At 45.9% G+C, this 16,776-nt stretch overlaps 1 protein-coding gene across 1 annotated transcript; it reads left to right on the forward strand.

Annotated features, from left to right (window-relative positions):
• Positions 1-9,650: 9,650 nt before the first annotated feature.
• On the forward strand, positions 9,651-11,475 carry LOC109761804 (UDP-glycosyltransferase 73C3-like). The gene has a single exon (XM_020320627.3). The coding sequence runs from the start codon at positions 9,706-9,708 to the stop codon at positions 11,122-11,124; it is 1,419 nt and encodes a 472-aa protein (XP_020176216.1). The 5' UTR covers positions 9,651-9,705; the 3' UTR covers positions 11,125-11,475.
• Positions 11,476-16,776: the final 5,301 nt, after the last annotated feature.

A 16,776-nucleotide genomic window follows, 5' to 3' on the forward strand; every position in this document is an offset into this window, starting at 1 on the left:
ACCAGGAGTAGTTAGGAGGTCCCAGGCAGGAGGCCTTGCCTTTTCGATCGTTGCTACTTTTGTGCTAGCCTTCTTAAGGCAAAACTTGTTTAACTTATGTCTGTACTCAGATATTGTTGCTTCCGCTGACTCGTCTATGATCGAGCATTTGTATTCGAGCCCTCGAGGCCCCTGGCTTGTATTATGATGCTTGTATGACTTATTTATGTTTTAGAGTTGTGTTGTGATATCTTCCCGTGAGTCCCTGATCTTGGTCGTACACATTTGCGTGCATGATTAGTGTACGGTCAAATCGGGGGCGTCACATGCTTGCATTAGAGTAGTGTAGCATGTTACTGCTTTTCGATATCCTATTCTGATGCATAGCCTATCCTTGCTACTACTGTTGACACCTTTACCTGCAATCCTACATGCTTAGTCTAGGATGCTAGATTTCCATCAGTGGCCCTACATTCTTGTCCGTCTGCTGTGCTATACTATCGGGCCGTGATCACCTGGGCGGTGATCACGGGCATATACTTATATACTATATACATGACACATGTGATGACTAAAGTCGGGTCGGCTCGTAGGAGTACCCGCAAGTGGATCTTTGTGGCGGAGCGACAGGGCAGGTTGAGACCGCCTAGGTAAGAGGTGGGCCTGGCCCTGGTCGGCGTTCGCGGATACTTAACACGCTTAACGAGATCTTGGTATTTGATCTGAGTCTGGCCATTTGGTCTATACGCACTAACCATCTACGTGGGAGTAGTTATGGGTATCCCGACGTCGTGGTATCAGCCGAAGCTCTTTTGACGTCAGCGACTGAGTGGCGCGCGCCGTGTTGGACCGCTTTGACGTAACCGCCGTGATCGTGTGGGTTGCTAGGTCTGCTCGCGGCCGCGTTCGCAACGTGCAGGTGTGCATAGGGCGATGGGCCCAGACCCCTGCGCGCATAGGTTTAGACCGGCGTGCTGACCTCTCTGTTGAGCCTAGGTGGGGCTGCGACGTGTTGATCTTACGAGGCCGGGCATGACCCAGAAAAGTGTGTCCGGCCAAATGGGATCGAGCGTGTTGGGTTATGTGGTGCACCCCTGCAAGGAAGTTTATCTATTCGAATAGCCGTGTCCCTCGGTAAAAGGACGACCCGGAGTTGTACCTTGACCTTATGACAACTAGAACTGGATACTGAATAAAATACACCCTTCCAAGTGCCAGATACAACCCGGTGATCGCTCTCTAACAGGGTGACGAGGAGGGGACCGCCGGGTAGGATTATGCTATGCGATGCTACTTGGAGGACTTCAATCTACTCTCTTCTACATGCTGCAAGATGGAGATGTCCAGAAGCTTAGTCTTCGACAGGACTAGCTATCCCCCTCTTATTCCGGCATTCTGCAGTTCAGTCCACTGATATGCCTCTTTACACATATACCCATGCATATGTAGTGTAGCTCCTTGCTTGCGAGTACTTTGGATGAGTACTCACGGTTGCTTTTCCCCCTCTTTTCCCCTTTCTATACCGGATTGTCGCAATCAGATGCTGGAGTTCAGGAGCCAGACGCCACCGTCGACGACGACACCTACGACACTGGAGGTGCCTACTACTACGTGCAGGCCGCTGACGACGACCAGGAGTAGTTAGGAGGTCCCAGGCAGGAGGCCTTGCCTTTTCGATCGTTGCTACTTTGTGCTAGCCTTCTTAAGGCAAACTTGTTTAACTTATGTCTGTACTCAGATATTGTTGCTTCCGCTGACTCGTCTATGATCGAGCACTTGTATTCGAGCCCTCGAGGCTCCTGGCTTGTATTATAATGCTTGTATGACTTACTTATGTTGTAGAGTTGTGTTGTGGTATCTTCCCGTGAGTCCCTGATCGTGATCGTACACATTTGCGTGCATGATTAGTGTACGGTCAAATCGGGGGCGTCACAGGATAACTGGGCAGGAAAAATTAACTGCGGTGAAGGACAAAATTTACAGCACATCTAACGACCCAGATAAGCCAGATGATGCAAATGGACGGCCACAAATTGTGAGAGGGCTGGGTTTTGACTCTGTTTTACTATCCTAGATATGTATTATGTATGTATGTCTGCTACTACAACTTCTGCTAGTTTCGAGTATTCTTACATTTTTTTATGACAATCGAAATATAATGCTTTATATGATGACCAAATCCATACACGTAGAATCAATCAAGTAAATTGGGGAGGCTCCACTTATTCCTCTGACTAGCTTTTTTGAAAAAAGAATAGAAAAGGAGGTTAAAACCCCCGGCCTATGCATCAATCAATGAATACTTTCATTTTTATTAACTATTCAATGAAGGTCTGACAAGAACATACATCAAGCCACCTAAAGCCACCACTCAATCCTACAAACTCGATAATGCAGAGTGCTCTCACTACCAATATCTAAAATCGGTGTCGTCGCTGATCTATCCACATAATGTATTGGAATCAACAGCCGGTGCAGCAGATCTAAAGTGTACACCACATCATCGGACCATTGACCCATCTTCAGGAGAGAGATCCCCATCATTCTTGCCAGTCCGGCCATCCGTCGACGCCACCACGGCGGCCAACAGTGCCACCGCCCTGCTCTCATCTATCCAGATGCGAAGACTCTGGAAGATCTGTCGTGCGTGGCACCTGCCGACCAGGCATGACACAATGTAGCACCCGTCGGCCAGGCATGACTTAACATCATTCTGTAATTTTCTTATATGTTGTTGAATCAGAAATACCGAACATTTGAGGAAAAGAATTTCATTAAATTGGTGGTCTATTAATTGAGATGTTGGTGTCAACATTAATCTAAATTGTAGCGCGGTGCAAGAAACCGAAGGGAACTACATGCAACAACTTGTCAACAAGTACCATTCGTGGCACGAAACAAAAACGAAGGCAGAACGCAGTAACCAGCAGTCTGTGTCATATATCCAAACCCGAAAATCACCTCATCTGCCGTGTTTGAAAAAAAACAGCATATAACCTGAAATTATAAAACACTAAGCATACTAGACTGAATCTGGAACTACACATTAGCTACCCCTTGCAGCAGTTGGATTGAGTGGTGCAATCTGGTTTCGATGTACACCATATCCCGAATTGCAGAATGGTGGAGGCTGCAATGGAGCTATGGATTCATGCGGCGTGGGTGCTCCACGATAGAATGTGGCTGCTGACTTTGAACATTCTGCAAAAAGGGGGGCAGGGATTAATTTCACAATACAAGAAAGCTAAATGCTTGCATGGGGAGAAGTGCATACATAAGTACTCCCTCCATTTTTGTATACGGGTGGAATTACTATGACAAAAATACGGGTGCCCGTATTTTTGTCATAGTAATTCCACCCTTAATTGGATAATTAAGTAGAATATATTAAGCATCCTAAAAAAATACATTTCAGATTTCTTCAACAAGCATAATCACTCAAATATATATTTATATTCACACATCTCAAACAGTACAGCTGTACAGTTAACAGTTATATTACAAATCTTTGGAAACAAAAACAAATATAGGGAGACCAGACTATGCTAAGCTATACAACAATGCCACACCAAACTTAGACCAACACAAAAATATTTGTGGGTCAACCAGGACAGCAAGACACATTTGAGATACACATTTGACCACCACCATCACGTGCATAATATGTACTAGTAGAATGCACGTGCGTTGCTACGGGCTACAATACATATAACGTTGCTTTTAAATGTCTTCACTGAAGCCGAAGAAATTGAATTGGTAATCATCTGATCTCAATACGGATGTTTGATTGTATACCGAATTCGTATTGGAAACACCTGGCCAATTCCATGCCGCTTTCGCTCCAACGCAAAGCTCGTTCCCATCATTCGGACGGATACCACTCCGTTTTCCTCCTACTTGTCCATCTCCCGCAAAACTTACCCCTTCAACCCCTAGCACCCAGGAAAAGAAAGAAAAAATGAAAGGAGATCTCAGGGCGACATATCTACCAAGGCGGCGGCGACGCAGGTGTACAATCACGCTTAACACCCCTCGGTAAAAGGACGACCCGGAGTTGTACCTTGAACTTATGACAACTAGAACTGGATACTGAATAAAATACACCCTTCCAAGTGCCAGATACAACCCGGTGATCGCTCTCTAACAGGGTGACGAGGAGGGGACCGCCGGGTAGGATTATGCTATGCGATGCTACTTGGAGGACTTCAATCTACTCTCTTCTACATGCTGCAAGATGGAGATGTCCAGAAGCTTAGTCTTCGACAGGACTAGCTATCCCCCTCTTATTCCGGCATTCTGCAGTTCAGTCCACTGATATGCCTCTTTACTCATATACCCATGCATATGTAGTGTAGCTCCTTGCTTGCGAGTACTTTGGATGAGTACTCACGGTTGCTTCTCTCCCTCTTTTTCCCCCTTTCCTTTCTATCTGGTTGTCGCAACCAGATGTTGGAGCCCAGGAGCCAGACGCCACCGTCGACGACGACTCCCACGGCACTGGAGGTGCCTACTACTACGTGCAGGCCGCTGACGACGACCAGGAGTAGTTAGGAGGTCCCAGGCAGGAGGCCTTGCCTTTTCGATCGTTGCTACTTTTGTGCTAGCCTTCTTAAGGCAAAACTTGTTTAACTTATGTCTGTACTCAGATATTGTTGCTTCCGCTGACTCGTCTATGATCGAGCATTTGTATTCGAGCCCTCGAGGCCCCTGGCTTGTATTATGATGCTTGTATGACTTATTTATGTTTTAGAGTTGTGTTGTGATATCTTCCCGTGAGTCCCTGATCTTGGTCGTACACATTTGCGTGCATGATTAGTGTACGGTCAAATCGGGGGCGTCACATGCTTGCATTAGAGTAGTGTAGCATGTTACTGCTTTTCGATATCCTATTCTGATGCATAGCCTATCCTTGCTACTACTGTTGACACCTTTACCTGCAATCCTACATGCTTAGTCTAGGATGCTAGATTTCCATCAGTGGCCCTACATTCTTGTCCGTTTGCTGTGCTATACTATCGGGCCGTGATCACCTGGGCGGTGATCACGGGCATATACTTATATACTATATACATGACACATGTGATGACTAAAGTCGGGTCGGCTCGTAGGAGTACCCGCAAGTGGATCTTTGTGGCGGAGCGACAGGGCAGGTTGAGACCGCCTAGGTAAGAGGTGGGCCTGGCCCTGGTCGGCGTTCGCGGATACTTAACACGCTTAACGAGATCTTGGTATTTGATCTGAGTCTGGCCATTTGGTCTATACGCACTAACCATCTACGTGGGAGTAGTTATGGGTATCCCGACGTCGTGGTATCAGCCGAAGCTCTTTTGACGTCAGCGACTGAGTGGCGCGCGCCGTGTTGGACCGCTTTGACGTAACCGCCGTGATCGTGTGGGTTGCTAGGTCTGCTCGCGGCCGCGTTCGCAACGTGCAGGTGTGCATAGGGCGATGGGCCCAGACCCCTGCGCGCATAGGTTTAGACCGGCGTGCTGACCTCTCTGTTGAGCCTAGGTGGGGCTGCGACGTGTTGATCTTACGAGGCCGGGCATGACCCAGAAAAGTGTGTCCGGCCAAATGGGATCGAGCGTGTTGGGTTATGTGGTGCACCCCTGCAAGGAAGTTTATCTATTCGAATAGCCGTGTCCCTCGGTAAAAGGACGACCCGGAGTTGTACCTTGACCTTATGACAACTAGAACTGGATACTGAATAAAATACACCCTTCCAAGTGCCAGATACAACCCGGTGATCGCTCTCTAACAGGGTGACGAGGAGGGGACCGCCGGGTAGGATTATGCTATGCGATGCTACTTGGAGGACTTCAATCTACTCTCTTCTACATGCTGCAAGATGGAGATGTCCAGAAGCTTAGTCTTCGACAGGACTAGCTATCCCCCTCTTATTCCGGCATTCTGCAGTTCAGTCCACTGATATGCCTCTTTACACATATACCCATGCATATGTAGTGTAGCTCCTTGCTTGCGAGTACTTTGGATGAGTACTCACGGTTGCTTTTCCCCCTCTTTTCCCCTTTCTATACCGGATTGTCGCAATCAGATGCTGGAGTTCAGGAGCCAGACGCCACCGTCGACGACGACACCTACGACACTGGAGGTGCCTACTACTACGTGCAGGCCGCTGACGACGACCAGGAGTAGTTAGGAGGTCCCAGGCAGGAGGCCTTGCCTTTTCGATCGTTGCTACTTTGTGCTAGCCTTCTTAAGGCAAACTTGTTTAACTTATGTCTGTACTCAGATATTGTTGCTTCCGCTGACTCGTCTATGATCGAGCACTTGTATTCGAGCCCTCGAGGCTCCTGGCTTGTATTATAATGCTTGTATGACTTACTTATGTTGTAGAGTTGTGTTGTGGTATCTTCCCGTGAGTCCCTGATCGTGATCGTACACATTTGCGTGCATGATTAGTGTACGGTCAAATCGGGGGCGTCACAGGATAACTGGGCAGGAAAAATTAACTGCGGTGAAGGACAAAATTTACAGCACATCTAACGACCCAGATAAGCCAGATGATGCAAATGGACGGCCACAAATTGTGAGAGGGCTGGGTTTTGACTCTGTTTTACTATCCTAGATATGTATTATGTATGTATGTCTGCTACTACAACTTCTGCTAGTTTCGAGTATTCTTACATTTTTTTATGACAATCGAAATATAATGCTTTATATGATGACCAAATCCATACACGTAGAATCAATCAAGTAAATTGGGGAGGCTCCACTTATTCCTCTGACTAGCTTTTTTGAAAAAAGAATAGAAAAGGAGGTTAAAACCCCCGGCCTATGCATCAATCAATGAATACTTTCATTTTTATTAACTATTCAATGAAGGTCTGACAAGAACATACATCAAGCCACCTAAAGCCACCACTCAATCCTACAAACTCGATAATGCAGAGTGCTCTCACTACCAATATCTAAAATCGGTGTCGTCGCTGATCTATCCACATAATGTATTGGAATCAACAGCCGGTGCAGCAGATCTAAAGTGTACACCACATCATCGGACCATTGACCCATCTTCAGGAGAGAGATCCCCATCATTCTTGCCAGTCCGGCCATCCGTCGACGCCACCACGGCGGCCAACAGTGCCACCGCCCTGCTCTCATCTATCCAGATGCGAAGACTCTGGAAGATCTGTCGTGCGTGGCACCTGCCGACCAGGCATGACACAATGTAGCACCCGTCGGCCAGGCATGACTTAACATCATTCTGTAATTTTCTTATATGTTGTTGAATCAGAAATACCGAACATTTGAGGAAAAGAATTTCATTAAATTGGTGGTCTATTAATTGAGATGTTGGTGTCAACATTAATCTAAATTGTAGCGCGGTGCAAGAAACCGAAGGGAACTACATGCAACAACTTGTCAACAAGTACCATTCGTGGCACGAAACAAAAACGAAGGCAGAACGCAGTAACCAGCAGTCTGTGTCATATATCCAAACCCGAAAATCACCTCATCTGCCGTGTTTGAAAAAAAACAGCATATAACCTGAAATTATAAAACACTAAGCATACTAGACTGAATCTGGAACTACACATTAGCTACCCCTTGCAGCAGTTGGATTGAGTGGTGCAATCTGGTTTCGATGTACACCATATCCCGAATTGCAGAATGGTGGAGGCTGCAATGGAGCTATGGATTCATGCGGCGTGGGTGCTCCACGATAGAATGTGGCTGCTGACTTTGAACATTCTGCAAAAAGGGGGGCAGGGATTAATTTCACAATACAAGAAAGCTAAATGCTTGCATGGGGAGAAGTGCATACATAAGTACTCCCTCCATTTTTGTATACGGGTGGAATTACTATGACAAAAATACGGGTGCCCGTATTTTTGTCATAGTAATTCCACCCTTAATTGGATAATTAAGTAGAATATATTAAGCATCCTAAAAAAATACATTTCAGATTTCTTCAACAAGCATAATCACTCAAATATATATTTATATTCACACATCTCAAACAGTACAGCTGTACAGTTAACAGTTATATTACAAATCTTTGGAAACAAAAACAAATATAGGGAGACCAGACTATGCTAAGCTATACAACAATGCCACACCAAACTTAGACCAACACAAAAATATTTGTGGGTCAACCAGGACAGCAAGACACATTTGAGATACACATTTGACCACCACCATCACGTGCATAATATGTACTAGTAGAATGCACGTGCGTTGCTACGGGCTACAATACATATAACGTTGCTTTTAAATGTCTTCACTGAAGCCGAAGAAATTGAATTGGTAATCATCTGATCTCAATACGGATGTTTGATTGTATACCGAATTCGTATTGGAAACACCTGGCCAATTCCATGCCGCTTTCGCTCCAACGCAAAGCTCGTTCCCATCATTCGGACGGATACCACTCCGTTTTCCTCCTACTTGTCCATCTCCCGCAAAACTTACCCCTTCAACCCCTAGCACCCAGGAAAAGAAAGAAAAAATGAAAGGAGATCTCAGGGCGACATATCTACCAAGGCGGCGGCGACGCAGGTCTGCTTCTCCCCCGTTTGTACCTCTCCTCCCATACCCAGGTCCGATTGCTCCGCCCCCGCTCACATCCCTCTCAAAACAGGTTGTCGCTCCGCTTTATAGATAAAGCAACAACCGAAGAAGTATAGGCTGAACAATACATGATGGTGAGATATCCCTCTCTGATCTGGAGAAATCCGGCACATGCAGAACACACGCGATTATGCTACCAACAACAAGTATCGGAAGAACTAAACACCCTCACGCTACAACCTAGCACACCTAAACTCCTCGACAACGCCCCTAACAGGGATAGCAGTGCAGAGCGTTGCCACTGTCGAGTCCACACCGGACATAAGTCTTCACCCGAAGCCCTGACATGGAAAGAAGAACCACACTGACGTCTTCAAGAAGAGCGTGGCACCCTCGGGTGTCGCCGCCGTCGGCGCCAAGGCATGGAGCTTTTGTTAGGCAACTCACCCATGCCACCACGAGGCCGCCAGAAGTAGTGCGACAATGTCAGATCCCCAAATCCGGATCAGGACGCCGCCCCACCGAGAGAGAGGGAACGTCCGAGCTGCCCGTCTCAACACCTCTCGTTGCCCACACAAACCGGGACGGTAGCCACCACCACTGCAATGATGCTTGCCGAAGACCTGATCGCACTACAGTTGCAGCTCAACGACACCATTTATGAATACTGCGACAGAAGATGGAGTACCGTGACCAAAGCAGGGCAGGTCAACTCCTTTCTTCATCTCTAAGTATTGCAGAGTGTTTGATCAGCGGTACTAAAACAATGGTAAAGGACTTCGTGATCAGCGAACCGGTGGTGTTTGGACGTGACGAAGAACGAAACAGAGTGATTAATTTACTGGGCTTGCCACTCACCGAGCGTAGAGCTACCAAGCGCCTGAAAGGAGAAAATGTTACTGTATTTTACAGTGGTGTTGCTGTTTTCAGCATCCTTGTATCTAGCCATGGAGGTGTGTGTGTTGTGGTGTGTGTGTTTGTATCGGCTGGTTGCTTTATATATAAAGTAGCCGGAAAATTTGTGAGTTGGAGAGCATGAATCAGCTCGGTGGATCGCTTTATATAGTATATACACGGCATTCGCTGCAGCTCGACTTGTTGACATACAGCACACGCGCGCTTTGTATATAAATACAGCTCTATACCGGCCGTACATCTCAGCTGCAGTCTTATTTTCTTGCACCGTCGACAATGGCGCCCGCGACGGCGACGGCGATAGAGACATCCATAATCCTTCCACCGCACTTTGTTCTCGTCCCGCTCATCGGGCAGGGCCACACCATCCCCATGTCGGACCTTGCCTGCCTCCTCGCGGGACGCGGTGCGAGAGTGAGCCTCGTCACCACGCCCGTCAACGCCGCGCGCCTCGGGGGAGTGGCCGACAGGGCGCGGCGCGCCATGCTGCCCCTGGAGATAGTTGAGCTCCCGTTCCCGTCGGCCGACGATGGACTGCCCACTGGCAGCACCGCCAGCGTCGACAGCTTCCTCCGGTTGTTCCTGGACCTCTACAGGCTCGCCGGGCCGCTCGAGGCCTACGTGCGCGCGCTGCCGCAGCGCCCCAGCTGCATCATCTCGGACGCCTGCAACCCGTGGACAGCCGGCGTCGCAAGGAGCGTCGGTGTCCCGCGGCTCTTCTTCCACGTGCCTTCCGTCTTCTACTCGCTCTGCGACCTGAACGTCGCAACGTATGGCAAGGACGACCACAACGCGTCGTATGTCGTGCCGGGCATGCCGGTGCGTGTAGAGATGACCAAGGAGACATGGTCCTCCTCCTTCTATACCACGCCTGAGTGGGAGCAGTTCACCAAGGAGGCGCGGGAGGGCATGCGCTCAGCCGATGGCGCCGTGATGAACACCTTCCTAGGCCTCGAGCAACAGTTCGTCACGTCATACGAGGCGGCACTGGGCAAGCCGGTGTGGGCGCTCGGGCCCTTCTACCTCGGTAACCGGCGGGATGAGGACGCCATCCACCAGAGCACGGTCACCGCTTGGCTCGACAAGATGGACAAGGACACCGTCATTTATGTCAATTTTGGCAGCCTCGTGCAGATGCCTCCCAAGCAGCTGTACGAGGTCGGACACGGCCTCGAGGACTCTGGGAAGCCGTTCCTTTGGGTGGTGAAGGAGTCCGAGACGGCGTTGCCAGAAGCGCAAGAGTGGCTGCAAGCCCTAGAGGCACGCACGGCAGGGCAGGGGCTCATACTCAGTGGCTGGGCGCCACAGCTCGCCGTCATGTCGCACCACGCCGTAGGTGGCTTCATGACCCACTGTGGGTGGAACTCCCTGCTAGAGTCCATCGCGCACGGCGTGCCTGTCGTGACGTGGCCTCACTTCAGCGACCAGTTCCTCAACGAGAGGCTGGTCGTGGAAGTACTTGGGGTCGGCGTGCCCTTGATGCCGTCCGGTAACAACAGGGCCGTGATGCGGGGGCACATTGCGCGAGCAGTGTCAGAGCTGATGGGCGATGGGGAGGTGGCAGAGGAGAGGAGGAGAAAGTGCAAGGATTACGGGGAGAGAGCTCATGCAGCCGTAGCGAAAGGAGGATCGTCGCATGAAAACCTGACGCGGCTATTACAGAGCTTCATGCCGAGTGGCAGCAAGGAACTGTAGATTATCCAACGTTTGGTTTCATCATTTTGTAGCATATAAGCCATGCATTGTGAGTTATGTCCACAACTACTTGGCTGTTATTTCAGCTTTCACCCAGGCTGGCTCATCGCCGTGATTTCTTCGTGGGATGGCATGGACAAACGGGATCACGGTGGCGTCGTATGTCGACCGGCAAGGGGCAGTGGAAGGCGAAGCCCATAACTCGGTCATGCCACGAAGAATAGGTCGTTTTCAGTTAACTTTAAGAGTAACCAGAAGGATACCCGCTCATTGCAGCGAGATCCCTTTAGAAAACTAAATTGTGTAGACAAATGGGTATGACATATGAGATACATTATGTTGTCAAAATAAATATGCAAAGGATGAGTGTGTATTGTAAATTATTAATGTGAAAAATTGGATTGTTTAAGTAAGACTGCTAACAATGAAGAATAACTTAGACTAGTAACATGCATATGTCACCAGGCTATCTTACCACCTTTATAGTGGGTACTAACATATGTGTAGTGTCATACAACTAGGGTTGCTAAAGTGAGCCAGAGCGCATTGTAGTTTATCCTACGCTTAGACCCACCGAACGCACCTGGTTGCCTGCTTAGTTACGCCTTTCTCTAATTAACCCCATCACGTCATGCAGATGGTCAATCTTTTAATTTGGTTACTTCATTTATCAAGTTTTTACTGGGGTGCGAAACGAGAATGAAGGGTGGAGGAGGTTGCATGCTTATAGTAAACGAAAACGCTACACAGGGCAGTGCATGCAAATGATTCTATATTGGCCATGTTTTTTTTACCACCTTGAGGTTTGAGAATGAAAAGCAGGTGACGCTGCATGTTGATAGTAACCTTTTTAGTTCTGTTACTATATGTACCAAGTTCTGTCTCTAGCATGAGTAATGTGAATGTGGGAAGGAGACGTTGCATCCTGATGGTAACTCGTTTAATTTTGCTACTTTATTTAACATGTCTTTTTTACTAGCGTGTAGTATAAGAGCCATGGAGTGAATGTATCAATCGGTAAAGCATCTTCTTCCATTACCATTTACTTCGTCCTTTTCATTTTACAAATGAAAAGACAGGTCTTTGGAGTTCACACATCTTAATTCGTTACTAGACATTAGCATGGTTTTACTAGAAACTGTATTGGCTAGTAAAGCATTTTCTTTCGTTACATATACTTCATCCTTTTTACTACCAACTTTGTGAGCAAGGCACATATAGTAATTCGTTACTAGATATTAGCATGGTTTTACTAGGTTTAAGAGCCAACGGGCCGAACCACCCGAACCTTTTTGCTTGGTAGAGTATTTTCTTTCATTACTACTTATTCTATCCATTTTACTGCCAACAATTAGTGACTTTTGAAGCAGGGCATACATGGACTAGCGCATACGATGGTAACCAAATTAATCCCGTTACTATTTGTTCAAGCAATTTTACCCTCAACTAACTAATTAGCGGGGCGTACCTGGACCAGCGCATACTATGGTAACAAAATTAATTATGTTACTATTTCTTCACCCAGTTTTACCCTCAACTAACTAATTAGCAGGGAGAAGTGGAGCGACCCGCCAGTCTAATTAGGCCAGTGCGTGCGATTACCTATTCTGCGCGCTCGCTTACTTTAGCACCACGGACTCTATTTGTTATGGAACGGACTCATTTTGACTTGGTACATGTGATGTTACGGTAACATATTATGTTACAACAATCTTCTCTTTCCTCATTAATTAAGTGCCACATCATCTATTTTGCAAAGGTATATGTGACGTTACCAATCCTGTTACTCCCACAGTGTGTTGATAATAAATATAAGTGGAGATGACATGGACCATAAAAATTACATAGTGAGGTTGAGTTGAGTGCAACAAACACTAGAAATAATAAAAATTTGCATCTAGATCGTAGACCACCTAGCGATGACTATAAGCACGGGAGCGAGCCGAAGAACGAAGTATGTTTGGACTACAGAAACTTGAGTTTAGTAATATTACACAGATCCAAACACACTTGATTAGGACGTGGATTCATAGTGAGGTATGAATTAAGTCATTATTGTGAACAACAAAGGATAGTGGATGGTGCTGAAGTCCAAAGTATAGAGGAAAGTCACACAAACAGAGACCGTTGCCGTCATGCATGTTGTTGATATTAACACTATATCCTTTATTTTTTTCGAAATGGGGATATAACCCGGCCTTAGCATCTGTTGCACAGAGACCTTTTATTGCATCGTTTAGTAGTATCGGGATTACACTAATCACATATCACATGAGATTGAAACATGAATCAACCAACGAAAAAATGACGTCAGTAAAGCGATTAGGCACCCCGTAGTTGTCTAATATGCTGACACCTAGCCCGGTAGAATATATCCCGTAGACTAGCAGTATATTTCCATCCACAATAAGGTTTGTCATTCACAAGATGATCAGATATCGGATTGGGACAAGCCACATGAACAAAACAATTAATTTGAGTCGGGTGTTACTTATGTTTGAAGAGAACTATAAGGATCAGACAAAGTACAAAAATTATGTCCGTATCCGTAGCTCACGAGCCTGACAGATACGACTATAAAACGAGAAACTGGCCGATCTCAAGCATATTTAGGAGTCCGTTAATTAATGAGAAAGTGGCTGGTCGGGCATTTTTAGGAGTGTGTAGCCGACCACCGCTACATTACAGAGATCCTAGATCGATGACCCATGTTAGAAGGTTTAATTACACTCAAGCCTGACACAATGTAGGTTATTAAACGAGCAAGTGGCTGGTCAGGCATATTTAGTAGTTCGTTCAAATTATGTGTAAAGGCTACCCGCGCTGGGTGCACAGATCAAAAATGACAGATGCTTGCTCAGAAAAAAAAATTGACAGAAGACAGAAGGTTTAAAAACAAAGATGCCTGACAGGATGATGGTTGCCAACAAGCAATTGGCGCCTCAGGCATATCTGGGAGTCTGAATTTAAGATGGATGAAAGCCTGCAGCCGCTGCATACACAGATGACAAAAGCGAATGTTTGATTAACCACAAACCTGACACAGTGCAACTTGTGAAATGAGCATGTCGCCTGTCCACCGGTGCTTGCATGCTGAGATGAAGTTCACAGACGACCGGAAGTTTAATTTCGAACAAGTATACCCGAGAAGTTCGACGCATTAGTATAAACTAACACAGTGCAGGCCGCCACCCCTCCTACATAAATCTGCAGCCACCGACCCTATTTAGATATTTCTTCCGGTTGGAACGCTTGAGTCTGCTTAAATCGGTGGTGTCACGGACGGATCCAGCCAACGATCGTAGATGGAATATTATGTATTGCGCTCTGCCATGAAAACTAATGTTTCCCATCATATGTACCTTTTTTGCCGCAAAGATACATGATTACTATGTTCAAAATTTGCACATAAACACACAAGGACAAATTTTTGATAACTCTCAATTTAAAATTGGCTATCCAATTACATACAAGATCGTATGAGTTAATATCTCATTCGGCTAGACCAAAGTTATATCTGAATTTTATGCTTAGAAGAGTTTGGTATTGATGCACATGGATTGGAAAAATCAATATGTTGACCTACATTATTATCTAAAAAGAGTATAGCTATACTAAACCAAAAATGTAGATATATATCTCATATATAAGAACATGTAACTACTATTACTACCTAATGTTTTAGGAGTTATCACATCAAATCAGATTGGTAGTATGTGTATACCTTGAGAGATAATCTTGTGATAAGTTCCCTTGACGATGGTACGGGCGGAGCGACGGGGGCAAGTCGACAACGCGGCCGTCAAGGCATCGCTGATTGCCGGATTATGGACGCGGAGGAGGAGACGAAACAACTACGCAGCTGAGGTTTTCCATTGGTGCCATAGCATAGGCGGGCGGCGACGATGATAGGGCAAACTCGTTCTTATGCAAACTGATCGCGTTGATGGCTCCACCACTCCAGGCATCACCTATGTTGCTGTGTATAGTACGCCCTATGTTTCACAATGTATCACTTTTTAGCAAGGTAGTAGAACAGAGCGAGTAGGTATATTCAGGTTGTGTGGGCAGTTGGGCAATCTACCTCCTGAGCTTGTTGGGCTTGGCCCATGTGGCAATATCTACTATAATGGCCGTAAAAAATGCTACGATTAGCAAAATCCTACTGTAAAATAAATATTGACCATGCCGTAATTACTTTGGGGGCGGGGGGGGGGGGGGGGGGGGGCTGGTAGTGTGACACTGCTTAAGATATCTTTAATACAAAAGAATTCTTTGAAAGAGGATATGTAAGCTTTGGTGCAAAAGTAGCATGGAAAAAATATTAGAAATAAATAAAAGGACCACAAGCATTACAGAGATTGTTGTAGTATGTGAATGGAGCACATGGGAAAGGCAAGGCAGAAATGGGGATAGCAAATGATACTTCTTTTTCCGGCATTTATAGATTGATCGGAGCTTGCTTTACTTACTGCAGACGAAACTCGATTATATTTGTCTATGTAGGGTTGCGCATACAGAAAACAAAAGTTTTCGTTCGACTGCGCAACAGCCAAGATCTAGCTATCAAGATACATGAGAAGGTTAGATCTAAGTCATTACCAACACAACAATTGCGGAATAGATGTTGATAACGATGTTGGTGAAGCCTCATAAAGATTCTCAGCGCTAAGCCGTCCATGTAAGTTAGCATGAAGTTTTTCACTGAGTTATTACATGCTAGATGAATATTTTTCACTGTCCTTACTGTCATCCCGTGAGATAGGTGCATCTAGAACATAAAGTTTCTTGGTGTTTCTGAGAGTCATTCTCAGACTGCAGATCTAATCTATTCCGCAATCGTTGTTCGATAACGAGTGGACATGACTCAGTACTCTTGCTGCCCAATAATCAATGGCAGAGTTGTGGACGCCCATATTGACTACAACCATTATAGGAAAAGACACTGTTGAACTTGTTGATTTTCATGTATGTTCCTATTGCTTCACGATACTGATCAATACCTGATGTGAGATATTTGACATCCCGTGAGTGAACCCTTCAATCACTATGTCTACTTATCCTCGTTACTGGCATGACACCTTTTCTCGTTCCTGTATTCAAGTATTCCCATGATATGCATCATGCCGATGTCTGTGCAGACTTGTTTGTAAATGCTTTCATACTGAGTGAAGCCTAAAAGTATCTCTCTATTATCTAGAGGAGCAATTTCAATTCTTGAACTATTAAGACCAAATGTGTAGTCCCTAGATAACTCAATGACAACTTTTTTTAGCACCCTGTTACGGATGATACTTGGTAGACCAAAGTGATCCTTCTAGCATACATCATCTCAACACTCTCTTGGTTCAAGGATAAAAACAAGTAAATCTTTTTAGTGATGATACTATTTAATAAAACCAATAACAACGTCTCGTAGTATATTAGCTAGATGGGTCTACCCAGCCACATTGTTGAAACAACAATGTGCCCTCATTGAGATTCAATTGCCCATGACCATGAAAACGGAGTCATCTGGTGTTAACGAGTTCGTCTAAGAGACTAGACAAAAGGTATAAAGTTGTGTTCATGTTTCTACACGTGCGCATGGGTTTTTCTCTGAATCTCACATTCATGAACCATAGCAGTTATAGCATAAAATCATGAAACATA

This window comes from Aegilops tauschii, chromosome 4 (assembly GCF_002575655.3).
Source record: "Aegilops tauschii subsp. strangulata cultivar AL8/78 chromosome 4, Aet v6.0, whole genome shotgun sequence".
In the NCBI taxonomy this organism is placed as follows: domain Eukaryota; kingdom Viridiplantae; phylum Streptophyta; class Magnoliopsida; order Poales; family Poaceae; genus Aegilops; species Aegilops tauschii.

Excerpts from the sequence above, each read along its gene's own strand:
- LOC109761804 (XM_020320627.3), top strand. The coding sequence starts at position 9,706 with ATGGCGCCCGCGACGGCGACGGCGATAGAGACATCCATAATCCTTCCA.